Genomic DNA, 16,101 nt, shown 5'->3' on the forward strand with positions numbered 1-16,101 from the left:
TTCATCGTTGTCTTTCATCTCTTTCGACTCTCTCAAAAATTGTAACTTTGCAATTTCAAAATCTTATTTTTTTTTTTTTTTTTCTGATTTGATTCTTTGGTGAAGATGGGTTCAAAGATGAAAACAACAATTTTCAACGAGAGAGTAGCAACAACATTAAAGAGTTGGCATCACACAGCAAATAAACAAATCAAACATGGTTTTCTTCGATTTATCTCCTTCGCAATGTCCCTTACAAACGAAGCAGAAGCGTCGATGGTATAGCAGAGCTTGTGAATTCGATGTCCGAGAAGAAACTCTGATTTCGATTCGTGGGATCCTAAGTCTCAATACGAAACTACTGAGACTTCGAGCAAACCATCGTTAACGGCGACAGCGACGACGGAGGAGGAACAAGTTGTGATTGCGATTGATTCTGGATTTGGTTATTTTATCGATTCACTTACTTATACATAGAGATAAATTTTGTTGGGAGAAGTTTTCTTATACAGAGAAAACAATGTTCGGGAAATCCAGAATCTTGATAACAACGGAGATTAGTCGTGTTCGTCATCGTCGTGGAGGAGTTCATGGCGGTGGTGACTTCAAACCCAAATTTTGATTTCAGTTTCTCAAACTCGAGGTATAATCCAAACACAATCATGTTTATGGTTTTCTTTCTCTGAATTGTGCGAAGGCAAAAGATCTGAAATCGAATGTGAGGAGTGATAAGATTAGAGCAGACGTTACGAATCTGGAAAAAGATTCAAAGAGAAGAGAAGGAGAAGTGTCACCTATGGAGTAAACAAAATATATGTTATTTCATTTTTTCAGAAAAAATTCTGAGATTAGAAAGTGGAGGAGGAAGGAAGAAGACGAAGGGAGAAAAAAAAAATTTTTAATCAGGTTTCAGTTCGGTTTATTCTAGTGGATTTTTGGTTTGACACCTGGTTTATGTCATAAACCAAGTTAACCAACATTAATGGGGAAGGAGGTTTCGAACTTTAAAATTATGGGGAAACTGGACTGTAACTTTTCATTTGTGTGGACTGAAATCGAGATTTAGGATCTGTGTAGTTGTGGTGCTATATGAAAGTTCATAGGGGGATACAGATCGTTTTTCCCCATTTTACCTTTTTGTTTTATTCTCTCGTCGTAGTATCTAACCAACGATCGTCCGCCACTTAGATACTCTGGTGCAGCAAGTTGCAGAGTAGCAAACCCAAACCATTCATTTTGAATATATCAGAGTAAAAGTTCGATTTTTATTTCGCATTATTAGATTCTTATCCACGCGCCACTCATCTTAAACAACACGCATGCTTCATCACCCGTTAGTTCCTCCATCGACGGTGGATTAAATTCATCTGAACACTAAAGCGGTGCGTCTCACGCGACTCTCACGTTGAGCCGCCGCACGTGACAGTGCACGTTAGCTTTGACCACTGTCTTTGTTCTCTCTCTGGAGTAGTTTGTTTTTAACACACGCCCCTGATTCGATTTCGATCTTCATGAAACCTATATATGATTCTAGTTAGTAGGGAACAACAAAAAGTCTAGACACGAGAACATGACATGAAAGGGTAATGATTTCGTCAATCCCCTCGACCTGTCCCACAGCAATCAAGAGAGTTATGAAAATGAAAATCAATCAATCCAAGCAGCATAAAATGCATTTCAGGACAGAGAGAGAGAGTAGTCCAAATTACTTGCCGGCCAATGAGGTCATCTTCGTCAATGTCATCAGGGAACATTGTAGCTCGTGTCTCCTAAAATTCATAGCTCTCATCCATTAAGGCTTTGAATGGCGTGGCTGATAAAAGACAGGGGACCCGCACCTACAGTTCCTCTGTCTTAAAAACACTATTCAACATTTTTCTTCTTTCTATAAAGTTACACAGTTCTTCTGTGGACAGTTTATTTTTTTTTGTCTTTTAGTCATAAAAGCAGGAGAAACACCAGTTAATTCACCCACAGGTTTTTTGAAGCTGTCTATCGGCAGTTCAAAAATTTTGCCCACAGTTTTAAACATTTATCCTCTATATATATTACCATTTCTTCCCTAGTTTGAACAGAAAAAAAAACACACCATTTCTCTTCCCTTTTACAACCAACACAAAAGAAATATTTCAAATTCCTCTCAACTCTATTTCCATTATTCATCTTCTCTCCATCAAAGGTATTTCTTTTTTTATAAATAAACATATTTTTATTTTTTATTTTTATTTATTTATTATAATATCTATTTTTTTTGTGCAGAGTTTAAAGGACAATCAAAGCTTCTATTCTATCACATTTTGTTTTCACATTTTCTTGTTGAAAGGTGTGTATTTTTATTTCATAAATAAATATATTTATGTTATATAATATGTTAGTAGTTCTATTTATGTTATATATTAGTTACTTAATTTGTAGATTATTTATAAATCTCACTTAGTTTTGTAAAATATTGTTCTCCTAATATTAATATATAATATGAATATATATTGTATAGGATTACATGTTTAGAAAAATTTATATAAATAAATCTTTATTTACTCAGATTTAAAGATTGATAATTATTTTTATTATAGATTAAAAAATGTGCTATGAACTCAATAATTACTATTAGATAATCATTTAGAATATTATAAATGAATATATATGCATATGTCTCACATAATTTTGTAGATTATTTATAAATCTCACTTAAATTGTAGATTATTTATAAGTCTCACTTACTTTTGTAAAATACTGTTCTAAAAAAAATTTGGAATCATTTATTCAATCATAAGTAAAATTTACTATAAGATTTATTGTTAGATATAATAGTTTATCTAACTTAAGATAAATAAGTCATTATCAACTTTTTGGTGAGAAAATATTAGTTAGTATATATATATAAGTCTCTTATACTGAATATATATGCATATGTCTCACATAATTTTGTAGATTATTTATAAATCTCACTTAAATTGTAGATTATTTATAAGTTTCACTTAGTTTTGTAAAATACTGTTCTAAAAAAAATTTGGAATCATTTATTTCAATCATAAGTAAAATTTACTATAAGATTTATTGTTAGATATAATAGTTTATCTAACTTAAGATAAATAAGTCATTATCAACTTTTTGGTGAGAAAATATTAGTTAGTATTTTTAAAATTTTCTCTTATATATAATAACTAAAAATAAATTTAAAATTGTATTTGTAGGTATGGCTAACCGCAGACAAAACAGAAATTCGTCCGTACAAGAAGATACAAATTTTCCTACAGAAACATCAGCACGGGTATAATATTTCACATTTGTCTAAGTTTTAGTTAGAATTTAAGTGCAATAAATTTTAAATGAATTTAAAACTTGTAGATCGAAGAAACTTTCAAATGGACATATAATCGAGAAAGAATATTTATTGATTTGTACGATCAAGCAACAGTTTAATATTTGATTTACACTGTTTGATCTGCTTTTACCATTCAAGCATATAATTTAGACTGCTCAATCTGCACTTTTCAAGCATGATCTGCATGATCTGCATGATCTACACTTGTTCTGCATGATCTGCATGATCTGCACGATCTGCAACGCTTGAACTGCTTTTACCATTCGAAGCCTAAGTCCATCATATCATCTTGCAAATTCTGTGTCATAATTCATAATGAAAACAATATCTAGAAAATAAATTTATGGATATTATTGGTTCAATGTGCTCTCTCTCTCTCTTTTCCCTCGGCGGTTCGGAAGATTAGGACCATGTGGGCTTAGTCCAGGCCATAAATAAATTTACGGCCCAACCGTTTGTTTAAAAATATATACGAAATGATAGCCCAATAATGTTTTTTTTTCTTTTCTTTTCTTTAAAAGTATACCCTCTTCAGACCTAATTTAACCCCTAAAACTGTAAGATTTCGTTTTCAAGACTTCTCAAACCATGAACGAATCCGACTCAAGGGTAACCTTCTTCTGCTTCTTCTTCTTCTTCTTTACCTTATGGATTTTCTACTTATTCAGTCTAATAATCCCTAGCTTGTCTCTCAATTTAATGGTTTCTTCACAAGTACTTTGTAGAGTTTCTGATTAGATCTTTTGTACTTTTAGGAACCGAACTCGCCTCAGCCTAAAATCAGGTAACTATAAGTGGAATCGATATTTGTCTTTCTTTTTTTTTCTTTTCGCTTTCGTTTTTGTATGTGTAATAGTCGACGCATGTGTTCTCGTCACGTTGATGATATAAACGTACGGGTACTATCAAATAAATTGCAGTGACATTGGTAGGATTATTGTTTCGGGATATGACCCTAGCCATAGCCTTCCTCTTGATGTTGCCGAGAGTGCGTTGGAAAAGCATTTCTCTTCATGTGGAGAGGTCACGGATGTGTGTATTGACGATAGGTTTCTTCTTCCTCTAGTTTTCACGTACAGCTGATCGATGATCAGTTCAAGCTAAATGCTTAACTTAAAAACTTTTTTTTTTTTTGGTTTTGAAATGCATGCATGCAGTTTTGTTATCTATCTTGTGGGAGAAGGCGCAGTCGATATGGCCTTGCAACTTAATGGTAGTGAATTGGATGGATGGAAGCTCACTGTTGAGCCTTGTCCGTTTCCCGAAGATGCAAAAGAGTAAAACCACTGCATTTTTTATTATTTGGAGATTTTTAATTTGTATCTTTATAATATAACATGATGTGAATTTGATCATCTCGTGCGTACAAAATCCTATTATTTATTGCAGTAAGATTGTCGTAAGAGTCGAAGGATTGGACACTTCCCTTAGTAAAAATGATCTCCAGAGCGCTTTTAGTACTCTGTTCTCTCAATATGGAAAGATCGAAATCCTCTTGATTCACGAGGGGTTTGTTTCTTTTGCGGCTTCTCTTCCTCTCCATTTTTTTCCCATTAAGTTATCCAATTCTCCTCTAACTAAAATACTACTTGTCTATTTTGTTGTTGATTTTTACAGCTTTGCTATAGCTGCTATTTACGGAAAAAACATTGCAGATAAGGCGTCTGAACTAAATGGGTTCTACATGGGAGAACGCAAATTAGCTGTTCGTTGGGTTTCTGTACCGAGAATACACACTGTTCACGCACTCCGCCGCCGCAAGTGGCCAACTCTTGCTCTCCTAGGTACCTACTACATAATTAATTTGTTCTTGATTTCTTGATTTCTTGATAACAAAGTAATACCTTTGTGGTTTATTTTTTAGATGCCCATCACTCTGCCATTCCACAAAGCAGGTAATAGATTGAATACTTTTTTAAAACAAAACATTGAATAATCGAAAGTATTCATGTCATTGGGAAATATTTGCTAGTAGGTTTATGATTGGCATTTGGCATGATTAGGTCACAATTTAAAGATGGCTTTATGATTGTACAATTAATGCTTCTTTCAAACCTTTTCCCATCTTAATATTTTTCTTTTTGTAAGTGAAAGCTTCAAGACCCCAGATCAACCTGCTGAGAAGAAAAGAAGGTCACGTAAGGAACAGCAAACACCTGACCGAGATGAGCTCTTTGTTGACGATATACGCATGGGCGACCCCAACGGCAAGAAAGCTGTTCCTGGGAAAATGGTATGCGCATTTTGGTCCTAACTTGCATACATGATTACTGTAATGACATAGAATCATATTGGATAAGGAATTGAACAAACCAAAGGTCTATAAGAGACCTAGTTAATTATAGCATCGGAACTATTATGTTGTGGTGAATACTAGACAATATCGTCTTTGTGGGATTGGGTTTATCAAAGTTTGTGTGTAACTATCCAAATATATGTTTGAGCTCATTCTGTTGTTTCTGAGTGCAGGTTACTGCCCATCTTACTGGAAAGCTTCAGGAGAATGGGATGGTTTTCTATTCAAAACGTGTTAAGTTTCGTCTAGGTGGGCATTTTGACTAGATGCGAAAATAAGGGCTTCATATATATATGCTTATGTTCTTGTTGTTGTTAATTACATGCAGGTGGTGGATTTGTGATTGAAGGAGTGGATATTGGCGTTAATGGTAACCTAGCTTATCTCTTTTGTATTCACTATGTATTTTCAAATCTTGCCATCATATATGTAAATTATATATGTTTTGATCTCCTCTCTTTTTTTTTTTTTTGTAAATTATTTCAAAGGCATGCGTGTTGGTGGCGAAAGAAGGCTTACGATTCCTCCATCAATGGGGTAAATACGAATGAATTTAATTGTGATGCTTTATTTTAACCTTTTTAATGAGAGATGATAATATTGTCTGGCTCACAGGTTTGGTGAGGAAGGTCGTTACAACACTGTTCCTCCTTACGCTTGGGTGGTGTATGACATTAAACTGATTAATGTTAAATAATGAGGTTTTTTAGGTGTGATCTAGCTTTCCTGTTTTCTTGCTTTATTGTTTTTGGTTGACATAATTGGAATCTATCAAATTGTTTTTGATTTTTATTCTAGACACGAGAACATGAAAATTGTTGTTATGATTTGAAGTCCATTCCTCAACGGTTCGGAAGATTTGTACCATATGGGATTTACCTTACCTGTTTCTTTTTTTTTCATACCTCCCGCGACTTTTCTTGTCCAAACTCTTGACGTTCCTAGCAAGCCAGGCATATATTACGATTTTAAGATAGGTTATCTACATTGTTCGATAATGATGAATTCACGTGTGCGTAAACAACGTCTGACATAGATTCCTAGTGTTTTCTTACACACGTGTTCGTCAATTCCATATTACACACGAGCATTCAGCTCACGTACCCCTAAACCAAAAAAAAAAAAAAAAACTCCCTTCAGTTAAAAATACAATTCCGTAAAAGACATAACACATAGGTTTCGATTTGGATTCAGATGTAGTTTCTTGGCACAAAAGTCGATACTTATCAAGAAAAATAAAAACCCTTAGAAATTGGAAATGTTGCTCTTCCTGGCTACAACAATGAACCTAATTAGAAGATGTCTGGGAGGGTGAATAATCATAATGCATATTAACAATTTGAAGCCAATGGTTACGAGTTCAACAACAAAGAATACAAGAGTGTGTGAGGCCTTCTCAAACGTGGAGACAAGTCACATCTATAAAAAGCGATCCATAACAACGCTAGACAAGAACTATAAGAACCCAACCAGATATATTAGATTTTACAACAAACTCACAAATCCACATAGGCCCCTTTCACTTTTTTCTGGCTAGCATCCACAATGGCCGTTTCTCTATGCGACATAATGCCCTGTTTTCCGTCTGTGGCGACTATAATCCGACACAAACTTGAACGACAACTTCCTCTGCATTTGTATGGTCGCTCTCCCGTGCGCAGACGCAAATGCTCAGTCCTCGCCCATTGCCATTTGAAAGTCGTGGAACATCCTTCCCAAGAGCACTCAAAAGGTCTTTCATCATTATGAACACGTTCATGAAGCACCAGATACTTGTGAGCCCTGAATTTCTTTCCACACCCTTCGTGTGTGCAATGGTTTCTCTTGTGTGTTTGCAATTTCGCTTTACTCTCGAAAGTCATCTTGCATCCTTCTAGGTAACAACGGTTGGGGTGAGTTGTCGTGGGAACATCTTGGTTACGACTCCCTGAGCGAGCCTTTCGAGTTTTCTTGAGCCTTTAATTCGAAATGGGGTTCTTCTCTTCATCACTCGTTTCAGTGAGCTTAATTGAAGTTTCACATGTCGCTTTCCTCTCGCCCCTTGACCTCAACCCTTCGCAAGGACTCCTTACGAAACATATGCTACTCTCTAGATTATCATTTGTCTCAGACTCTGATTCTATTTTCCGTTTCATCTTTGCTTCTCCCATAGGATTGGGAGTCTCAGTAACCTCCGTGTTTTCTGAGCTTGAAACTTCGCTCATCATCTGGAACTTGCAATCCATTTGAAGAAGCTTGATCACCGTTGCTCGAACTTAATATAACGCTACTTTCCAAAGGCTCACCATCATGGGTCATGTCAACAACCATGTTCTCACTGGCCGTGTTTATTTCAGGAATTTTCATACCCACTTGAGCTGAAGAATGCTCAGTGTGAAGTATAATATCAGAGCACAAGTTTTCTGCTCTCTCCACCTGAGCGTGATCACCAGATACAGCTTCTCTTTTGGTTGGTTGCACCATCTGTGATTGCTGTTCATCCTCGATATTAGTGACAATAGACCTCGGTTCTCCAAACTCTTGGTCACTCATTTCAACCGCTTCCTGAACACCACGTACAGACACATCACTGCAGACATAATCACCAGACAATTTTCCTGGTCCATCATGATTATCCAATGTGGAAACAAGTATGGTCTGACTTGCCACAACATGAGTACCTGAGTTGGAGCCATTACTATTGATGTTCATAGAGTGTCCTTGGTGCTCTCTAGATACGGAAGATAGGTCAACAGAGTCTCTATTCGCCATACTAAAACGATTTGTGACATTCCCATCTAAAGCTGAACCAAACTAGATAATAATCTCGGGATGTTCTTTATCATGTGCCCCGGTGAAAGATGAGCTACAAGGACTTTTGGAAAATGATATCCCATTCCTGCCAATGACCCTCCCAGAGTCTCCAATCTCATTGTTCAACTCAGAACGAATTGCACTATCCAGATGTGACTTATTGGCAAATTTATTGCATGTCTTATCAAAATCTTTTGATTTAGCTAAGGGAGCTAGCTCCTGACCTTGTTCTGCAGAAGGCTTGGGATTCGACTTTTTCTTTCGCGAGTACTGGATGATCTTTTCTTCCTTTTTTTCGGCTCGAGAATCTATATTCTCCCCTCTACTTTTACTTCGAGATGTTCACGAGGTGTGAAGTGTGAAACTTGAGGTAGAACTGGGTTTAGCTTTTGAGCGTTATTTTCTCTGCAGCATAGTTGAAATATCTAGCATGTAGCTTGTGTCGGAGAACAAGCCACCTAGTGACAGTGCATACTGAATTTTCTTAGTAGGGGAATTTTTCCTCACTTTAACGCAGTACCGTAATTAAAGCCAAGTTCTGACGTCCAGTCTAAGGCGTGGTTGTAGTTTTTTTCATCTTCAATTGCAAGATCAATTAGACTCAACTCTTCTTGCGATGCACTTTCTAGCAGAACATCATCATAGCTGAAAGGGACTTTGACCTCCTTTGCCACAATAGCCGCATGTGCCTTTAATTTTTGAAAGTCTGCAACAAATTCCAAAAGGTTACAGCAGAATGATCAATAATCAACAAATTTTAGTCAATTTTTGTTTTTCAGGTGGGTGTAAAACTCATAAATTCTCTCCTATACGTCATTTTGGCGAAAGATAAAGTAATGATGCAAACGTACCTTTATAGCAAATTATAAGGAAGAACGCATTGAGACTTTTCTGATGACAGTGTCGTAAATTCCTGAGCATCTGTACAGTTAATAGAAACACAATTAACAGTCTTTAAAGGCTAATATATATAACGCAGTTCACGGCTTGGATAATAAAATGGTCTGTTACCTATCTCTCCTTCTCTCTCTGAGAGATCTTTTGATGCTTCTTCAGAAGGTTGTACCACAGACATAAAGGGAAAGCCAAGAACGCCACATACCACAAATGGCATGGTTCCAGAATCAACTTGGAAATCGTTAAGCAAACCATCATCATCATCGTAGTATACATCATTCAGCTTCTCCATGAACAAACTCAATTCCTCTAAGAGAGTAGGCTTCTCTTTATTCTGCACCTCCTCGGGTTAATTTTTTGCCACCGCTGGAGGTGAAACAGCAGAAGTAGCAGCACCCCCAACAGCTGCAAGAGCCAGTGCGGTATGGCGCGGAAGTAAATCAGGGTCCCACATCACCAAACGAGAACTCGGCTCTCGAAGAAGAACAGATAAATTCTTATTTTCGTTCAATATATCTTCAACAAAAGCTTTTTCCACAAGGAACTCTCTTTCTTCTCTCTGTCGATCTCTCAATCGGGAGCTACGACCACCTGGTAGGAATGATCGTGACACTCTGGAAAATTTAATATTTACAAGAAAATGAGAATTGACATGATCCATCAAAACTTTAAGGTTATATGTACAAAGAGACCATGGAAACCTGCCTTGAAACAAAGGACATGGTCAAGAGATACAGCAGCTGCTGATGGGACAGCATGGGGGAGATAATTCATGGCTGCCCGACGCACAGCAGCTTCCTTAGCTACATTGAGCCACTGCGGAGTTTCAAAATTAGCGGCTTCCCAACAGTTAAAACCTAGAAAACGTTAGATTAAATCTGCTTAGTTATGGATTCTGAAAAAGTTTGTAATTCGTATTCCTAATCTGTGCCAAACTATCCACTTTTACTAAGCGACTGAGAGAACTACTTAATAGAAATATGATTCTTCATTCTTCTGATTAGAAGATCAATCTTCACCTCAATGGTAACTCGATAAACACCCTTTTTCACATTTTCTCAACCACTTTGGAGAGTGCAAAATGGAATGTATAGAATCACTAAGACGTGAAAGAAAAAAAAAAAAAGGCATTTTACCGTGGCTGAATCCTACGTGATAAGACCTCGGAAAGTCACAACAAATTCACCAGGATTTTGTACCAGCCTACGCATGCAAAAAAAACATTGATAAACATAGTAGCAGAGCATGGAAGTAGTTATAAGAAAACATATGTTGCCTCATATCTCCACGTAAAAAGTGAAAATTAAAATAAAATAAAGGGCCTACCTACAACAGGGAATGCCAGATGCAACTATCATCTCAGGTGATACAAGAGTTGTCTTTTCGCCTAGTTGGGTGAGAGCAGCTGACAGTGACAACGAGCAGAGAAGATTTAATGAGAAACAAAAGGACAATTCATTTCCTAAAAAGTGTTGCGGAGTCTTCTATCTGTCATCGTAAAAGCACTAATCTCCTGCTTCCACCAGTTGAATCTACCCAAGATTAAGACTTTTCTATAGATCCACCATAACAACAAAATTAACAAGACTATATCACGACTTGATAGTAAGAAAGCCATATTCACGTTCCAATCCTAATTCTCACCTCAAAATGCGTCGCACCGCAAGCACAAGATATTGTTACTATTATTGGACAAGGAGCACATGGACCTCTGCAGCGAACACACAACAAAAAATGTCATTCCATGTGCATGAGTTGATATCTTACAATACACCAGACGGACAAAGAAAGTCCAGGGCAAGCTACTACAGAACATACTGGTGACAAGGAGACTGGCATTTATGATTCCTGCAACGGAGTCTTTTTCCACAAATCTGAAATTTTCGAATTAGAAGATTAGAAGCCAAGTGTGAACATGGACACTAGAATTGAAACAAGAATGGTTGATACAGCATACCTCTGAGCATGGTGAACATTCACCATCACAACATCGGCGTCTACATGCATGACGTGCACAATCTCTCACTCTCTGGCATTTCCTCTCACACGCCAACTCATGATGGCAAGGAACCTACTCTAAATTAAGTTCCCAAAATCAAACCATTATCATGTTGTAACTCCCTAACAATCAACTAGTTACTCACTGACTCGGACAATAGTGACATGTTACAAAAACAAACTTCATTATGGAGGAAAGTCATATATAAGCAACAGCAAAAACACTCACTTGGTAAAAGAGCACAGTCTCTCCGCTTCCAGTCAGCCCAGAGAAGAGTACAAAGTTGGATTTTGTACGTGTGACCAAGCGAACTGCAAACCCCAGCAAGAACAACAAGTTAAGAAACAAAAGATCAAAAGCTAGTTATGGAAATAACCAACGAGAAATACTGAAGAAACGTCAGAAATTGCAACAAGACTTCTCAATCCAACATACAAACCACTTAACATTGAACGAGCAGATACTCTTAGCTTAACAACAATTGCATAATGGTACCATGAGAACAATAAACTCTTAAATATAAAAATAGCAATTCTATTAGGAAGGGATAAGAAAAGATGAAGAGGAGTGTAATACGTACTGGATAAGATGGTTGGAAACAACAGAACACCAATAGCAGCATAGAGCTGACTAGGTGGTATCTTCTGCAGATATTCAAATCGTTTGATGCGAACACTGCTCCGCCAGAATTTTCAGGTCGTCCAAGTTGTCCATTTCATTCTCTCAAGTATCAGCAGTTTAAAACCTGCATCAGAAGCAGAGAATATATATATATTTTAAATCAAACCAAACACATCTCACAGAGGTGATGTATATAAAAAATTTGTAAATACCGAAACTACAATCAAGCTAAATGCATAAGATGCCTATATGAATAGACTAAAAGATCACTTTTACTCAAGAACAAGGCCCCCAGAAAGCGGAACAGCAAAACCTACTCTAAACACACAAACCTTGGACCTATCAGAAAAGTGAACTAGAAAGAAAAGTGTGTTCTCCAACAAATACAAAAAATTCTATGCAAGAAATCAAGAAATCAGGAACCTTCTAAACCTTATCTTATCCAGTCTTTGAATTTGTAGAATGACCATAATCGTCATTCTCACGTCTTGTGAACAAGGAACACAATTTGGTTTATCCCGATCTAAAACCAGTTTTACCAGGACCAATCCAACCCGTAGACGCATACAAGATCATCCAAAGTTATGGAAAGGAAAATGCTAAACCTCGCAGATTCAAAATTTACAAACAGATTCCCAAAACAAAATCCGAGACGATGAGTATAGAGAAACTGAGAGCTAAGAAACTCATAGAACCTAAAGTTAACTAAGAGAAACAGAGGAGACAGAAAGAAACACACCGATGGGAGAGGAGGCGGAAGACAGATGCAACGACGGTGGAGGCGGAGAAGAACACGGCGAGGATGATTTAGGGTTCAGATTCATAGCAATATACAGTAATTGTTTCTATTTTAACGGTACATTTTATTAAGGGAATTATCTCAAAGAATATAGATGGGCCGAGAAAAAGCCCATGATAAGTCATCCGACGTCGTATGAGTGTTCCACGGCTCATCGCTCTGTCTACAACCCAACACAAAACGAAGGAAACATTATCGCTCTCGCTCTAATCATCATCATCGCTCTCGCTTCTTTCTCTACAGTCTGTAGACTACAGACAATGCAGCTCTTCTGGGGTACTTCCTCCCTCTTCATTCTTATTTTTGTAGCAAAAAGGGGAGATTTCCGTCTGGGTAGCGATAAAAAAAGAAACTTTTTTTCAACTCATGTTCTACTACAGAAGGTCTTTTTTCTTTTTCTTGAGAATCGTGTGCGTAGCCGAGAAAAAGAAAGTTTTTTTCTTTTCAACAGTTTCGTCTCTGTAATCGTATGGTTTAGCCATAAAAGAAACGTTTTAGCAGAAAAGAAGGGTTTTTTCAGCCATTTTCTCCTGTTTCGTCTCTGTAATAGTTTAGTTTAGCGCTCTATGTCTGGTTTAGCCCCAAAAGAAAGGTTTTTTTTTCTCTGTAATCGTATGGTTTAAGCAAAAAGGCGACGCCTTTTTCAACAATGTGTCTACTCTTTCGTCTCTATGTCTGGTTTAGCCCAAAAAGATAGTTTTTTTTCGCTGTAATCGTATGTTTTAAGCAAAAAGATGAGGCCTTTTTCAACAATGTGTCTACTCTTTCGTCTCTATGTCTTGTTTAGCCCAAAAAGATAGTTTTTTTTTTCTCTGTAATCGTATGTTTTAAGCAAAAAGACAAGGCCTTTTTCAACTATTGACCACCGTCTCTGTAATCGTATATTCGTATGCTTCGTTATCGTAGAAATTTGGCCAAATCTGGAAAATGTTTCACTTGAGGTTTAGTTTCGTAAAAACTTTAATTTTTTTTGTTGATTTGTTTCGGGGGCTTGTCTGGAATGGTTGAGATGTTGTTGTTTTGGCAGATTTTTTACTTGATCTTTTCTGCTATGCGTTTTCAGGTGTTGAAGTTAAGCATGGCGTACCACTTCAAGTGGATCCTGGGGAAGACACGATCGTGGTCATCTCGAAGGTACCTTTGAATCGAAATCTTGATCTCACTTGATTTGTAACAACAAGGTATTTTACTGTGGTGACGTTTTGTATATATCTTTATTGAAGGCTGTTTTGGACGAGCAACAAAACAATGGAAACGAACCAGTTCGGCTCGACCTGACAGTTGGAGATCAAAATTTTTGCATTGGGACGCTATCTCACGACAGGTTTCCTCAGCTGAGCACGAGAATTGTGTTGGATAGGCGTTTTGTGCTGTCTCACAGTTGGAAGAATGGGAGCGTTTTCTTCTCTGGTTACAAAGGTAACTGTAATGTACCACTTCACTTTTTGGAACATATAATCCCTGTTTTAAGCCCTTTGCTGAGCTAGCTACTGTGTTATCAGGTCCAAACAAGGTGGAGGTACTTGATCTGATCCATTTCTCGACCTCTGTTTTCGAATCATGAATATAAGAGGCTTAAGAGCCCGAGAGATGATCGAACAGAACAAAACTAGCTAGTGTCTGTTTGCCACTTTACAAACCACATATTCTCAGTTTAATGGTTTCTTCACAAGTAATTTGTAGAGTTTCTGATTAGATCTTTTGTACTATTTTTAGGGAAGTGATGAAGCCGTTCCAAAACGCAGGAAACATAATGGAAAATCTAGGTTATAATCTGCACTGTTTCTTGCTATCTTCTTCTAGAGCAGCCCTCCTCCATATAGATGGCATATATTGCGTTCATATTTTTTCTCAGATTGCTTTGTGAGTGTACATGTACAATGATTCTTTTTCCGTCTCATCAGGCTCAAAGTTGACGAGTTACGCATGGGCGACCCCAACGGCGAGATAGCTAAATGTCGGAATTGGGTATGCGCATTTAGGTCCTAAATTGCATAAATGTACAATTTCGTCTTTGTGGGATTGGGTCTATCTGAATGCGTCAATGTGGCTTTGTGTGTAACTTTCCAAATATTTGTTGGAGTTCATTCTATTGTCTCTGAGTGCAGGTTTCTGTCCATCTTACTGGAAGGCTTAAGAAGAGTCGGCAGGTTTTCTATTCCAGTGTTGGAAAACCACCTGTTATGTTTTGTCTAGGTTGTTATTTTGACTAGATGCGAAAATAGAGGCTTCATATATATAATATATGTATATCAGTGGGTGTTGCTTGGATGCTTATGTTCTTGTGTTGTTAATTACATGCAGGTGAGAAACATGTCATTAAAGGATTGGATGTTGGCGTTACTGGTAAACTAGCTAATCTCTTACTGGCTTTGTATTCACTATATTTTTTCCAAATGTTGCCATCATATATATGTTGTTTTGATCTCCTCTTTTTTGTAAATTATTTCAAAGGCATGCGTGTTGGTGGCAAAAGAAGGCTTACAATTCCTCCAGCAATGGGGTAAAATAATTAGAAAGCCTTTTGCAAATCATTTTGCTATATCTTGTTTTTGGCCTTTTGCAAATAATATTGTTTGGCTCAGGTATGGTGCGGAAGGTACTTCTGGGAATATTCCTCCTGACGCTTGGCTGGTGTTTAAAGTCGAACTGGTTGGTGTTGCTCGTGCTCTCCATTGGTTGCTTCGTTTTGGTTAAAAAAAATTAAAATCAAAATCGAAATTGGAATCTGACAAACTTTTTTTCGAAAAATTGTATCTTGAGTTCTTGCTTTATTGTTTTCGTGGACCAAATTAAAATTTGCAACTTGCTAGTTTTTTTCTGCCCCTATTGTGAAATTATACGACCACCGTATATGCCGGTTCTTTTATTTGTCTTTTAATAATAATACAAGGATCATAACAAATGATCATGTTCGACTTTTGATCCATGTTATATAATCTGATTATTGTTATTAAGACTCCCTAGTCCCTACTTCTTTATCACATTGTATAAGTATAACCAATATCAAACGTTTTTATCGAAGAAAAACGTTTACAGAGAAACTAATCAACCTTTTTAAATACAAGGAAATATAAAAGAAGCTGGACCTAAACAATAACCCTTAGACGAGGCCCAATAAGGCCCAATAATCATACCTGAGTCCTAACAATACTCCCGCCATGAAGAGGCAACTTGTCCTCAAGGTGGATAAATGTTGATTAGTAGCTGCAACCCTTAGACAAGCTTCCTGACTTGGCTTCACCAAAGCCTTGGAGGAGACAAGCTTCCTGACTTGGCTTCCTGACTTGGCTTCACCATAGCCTTGGAGGAGACATAGTCTCTCAAAAGTCCACACCAACTCTCGAGATACAAACCCTGCTTAAAAAATTGTACTTCACCATATTAAGAAT

At 37.0% G+C, this 16,101-nt stretch overlaps 2 protein-coding genes and 2 pseudogenes across 6 annotated transcripts; 2 read left to right on the forward strand and 2 right to left on the reverse strand.

Moving 5' to 3' along the window:
- Nucleotides 1–3,327: 3,327 nt before the first annotated feature.
- Nucleotides 3,328–6,569, forward strand: LOC147918391 (uncharacterized). 4 transcript variants are annotated; one of them, XM_087506449.1, is made up of 12 exons: nt 3,328–3,913; nt 4,060–4,088; nt 4,225–4,336; nt 4,462–4,581; nt 4,694–4,813; nt 4,922–5,088; nt 5,169–5,199; nt 5,399–5,537; nt 5,774–5,849; nt 5,929–5,970; nt 6,089–6,137; nt 6,216–6,569. In XM_087506449.1, the coding sequence occupies exons 3-12, from the start codon at nt 4,254–4,256 to the stop codon at nt 6,295–6,297; spliced, it is 909 nt and encodes a 302-aa protein (XP_087362575.1). In that variant the 5' UTR covers nt 3,328–3,913; nt 4,060–4,088; nt 4,225–4,253; the 3' UTR covers nt 6,298–6,569. The 4 variants fall into 4 exon arrangements, with proteins under 4 accessions (XP_087362575.1, XP_087362572.1, XP_087362573.1 ...); XM_087506446.1 differs by having other exon boundaries at nt 3,849–3,913; nt 4,225–4,353; nt 5,393–5,537; XM_087506447.1 differs by having other exon boundaries at nt 3,884–3,913; nt 4,225–4,353; nt 6,216–6,462.
- Nucleotides 6,570–6,909: 340 nt separating this feature from the next.
- LOC147918392 (lysine-specific demethylase ELF6-like) lies at nt 6,910–11,297 on the reverse strand (annotated as a pseudogene). Its single transcript, XR_015593346.1, has 8 exons — nt 11,248–11,297; nt 11,109–11,164; nt 10,617–10,695; nt 10,427–10,493; nt 9,996–10,147; nt 9,405–9,904; nt 9,245–9,314; nt 6,910–9,099 (listed from the first exon to the last, which is right to left on the reverse strand). The product of XR_015593346.1 is annotated as a lysine-specific demethylase ELF6-like (transcript).
- Nucleotides 7,158–9,210, reverse strand: LOC147918393 (lysine-specific demethylase ELF6 pseudogene; annotated as a pseudogene).
- A 1,612-nt stretch (nt 11,298–12,909) lies between the features above and the next one.
- On the forward strand, nt 12,910–15,629 carry LOC147918394 (histone deacetylase HDT1-like). Its single transcript, XM_087506451.1, has 9 exons — nt 12,910–12,985; nt 13,773–13,843; nt 13,933–14,139; nt 14,426–14,475; nt 14,614–14,677; nt 14,818–14,905; nt 15,014–15,055; nt 15,164–15,212; nt 15,295–15,629. Exons 1-9 carry the CDS (start codon nt 12,970–12,972, stop codon nt 15,404–15,406), a joined length of 699 nt encoding a protein of 232 aa, XP_087362577.1. The 5' UTR covers nt 12,910–12,969; the 3' UTR covers nt 15,407–15,629.
- The last annotated feature ends 472 nt before the right edge of the window (nt 15,630–16,101 follow it).

The sequence above is a fragment of the Camelina sativa genome, chromosome 20, assembly GCF_030686135.1.
Source record: "Camelina sativa cultivar CO46 ecotype springtype chromosome 20, ASM3068613v1".
Taxonomy (NCBI): Eukaryota; Viridiplantae; Streptophyta; class Magnoliopsida; order Brassicales; family Brassicaceae; genus Camelina; species Camelina sativa.

Bases quoted from the DNA above. Each gene is read 5' to 3' on its own strand.
- LOC147918394 (XM_087506451.1), top strand. The intron at 13,844-13,932 runs GTACCTTTGAAT...TCTTTATTGAAG, and splicing joins CGATCGTGGTCATCTCGAAG to GCTGTTTTGGACGAGCAACA. The intron at 14,476-14,613 runs GTTATAATCTGC...CCGTCTCATCAG, and splicing joins AAACATAATGGAAAATCTAG to GCTCAAAGTTGACGAGTTAC.
- LOC147918391 (XM_087506446.1), top strand. From the start codon at position 3,893: ATGAACGAATCCGACTCAAGG. The intron at 4,814-4,921 runs GTTTGTTTCTTT...TGATTTTTACAG, and splicing joins ATCCTCTTGATTCACGAGGG to CTTTGCTATAGCTGCTATTT. The intron at 5,089-5,168 runs GTACCTACTACA...TTTATTTTTTAG, and splicing joins GCCAACTCTTGCTCTCCTAG to ATGCCCATCACTCTGCCATT.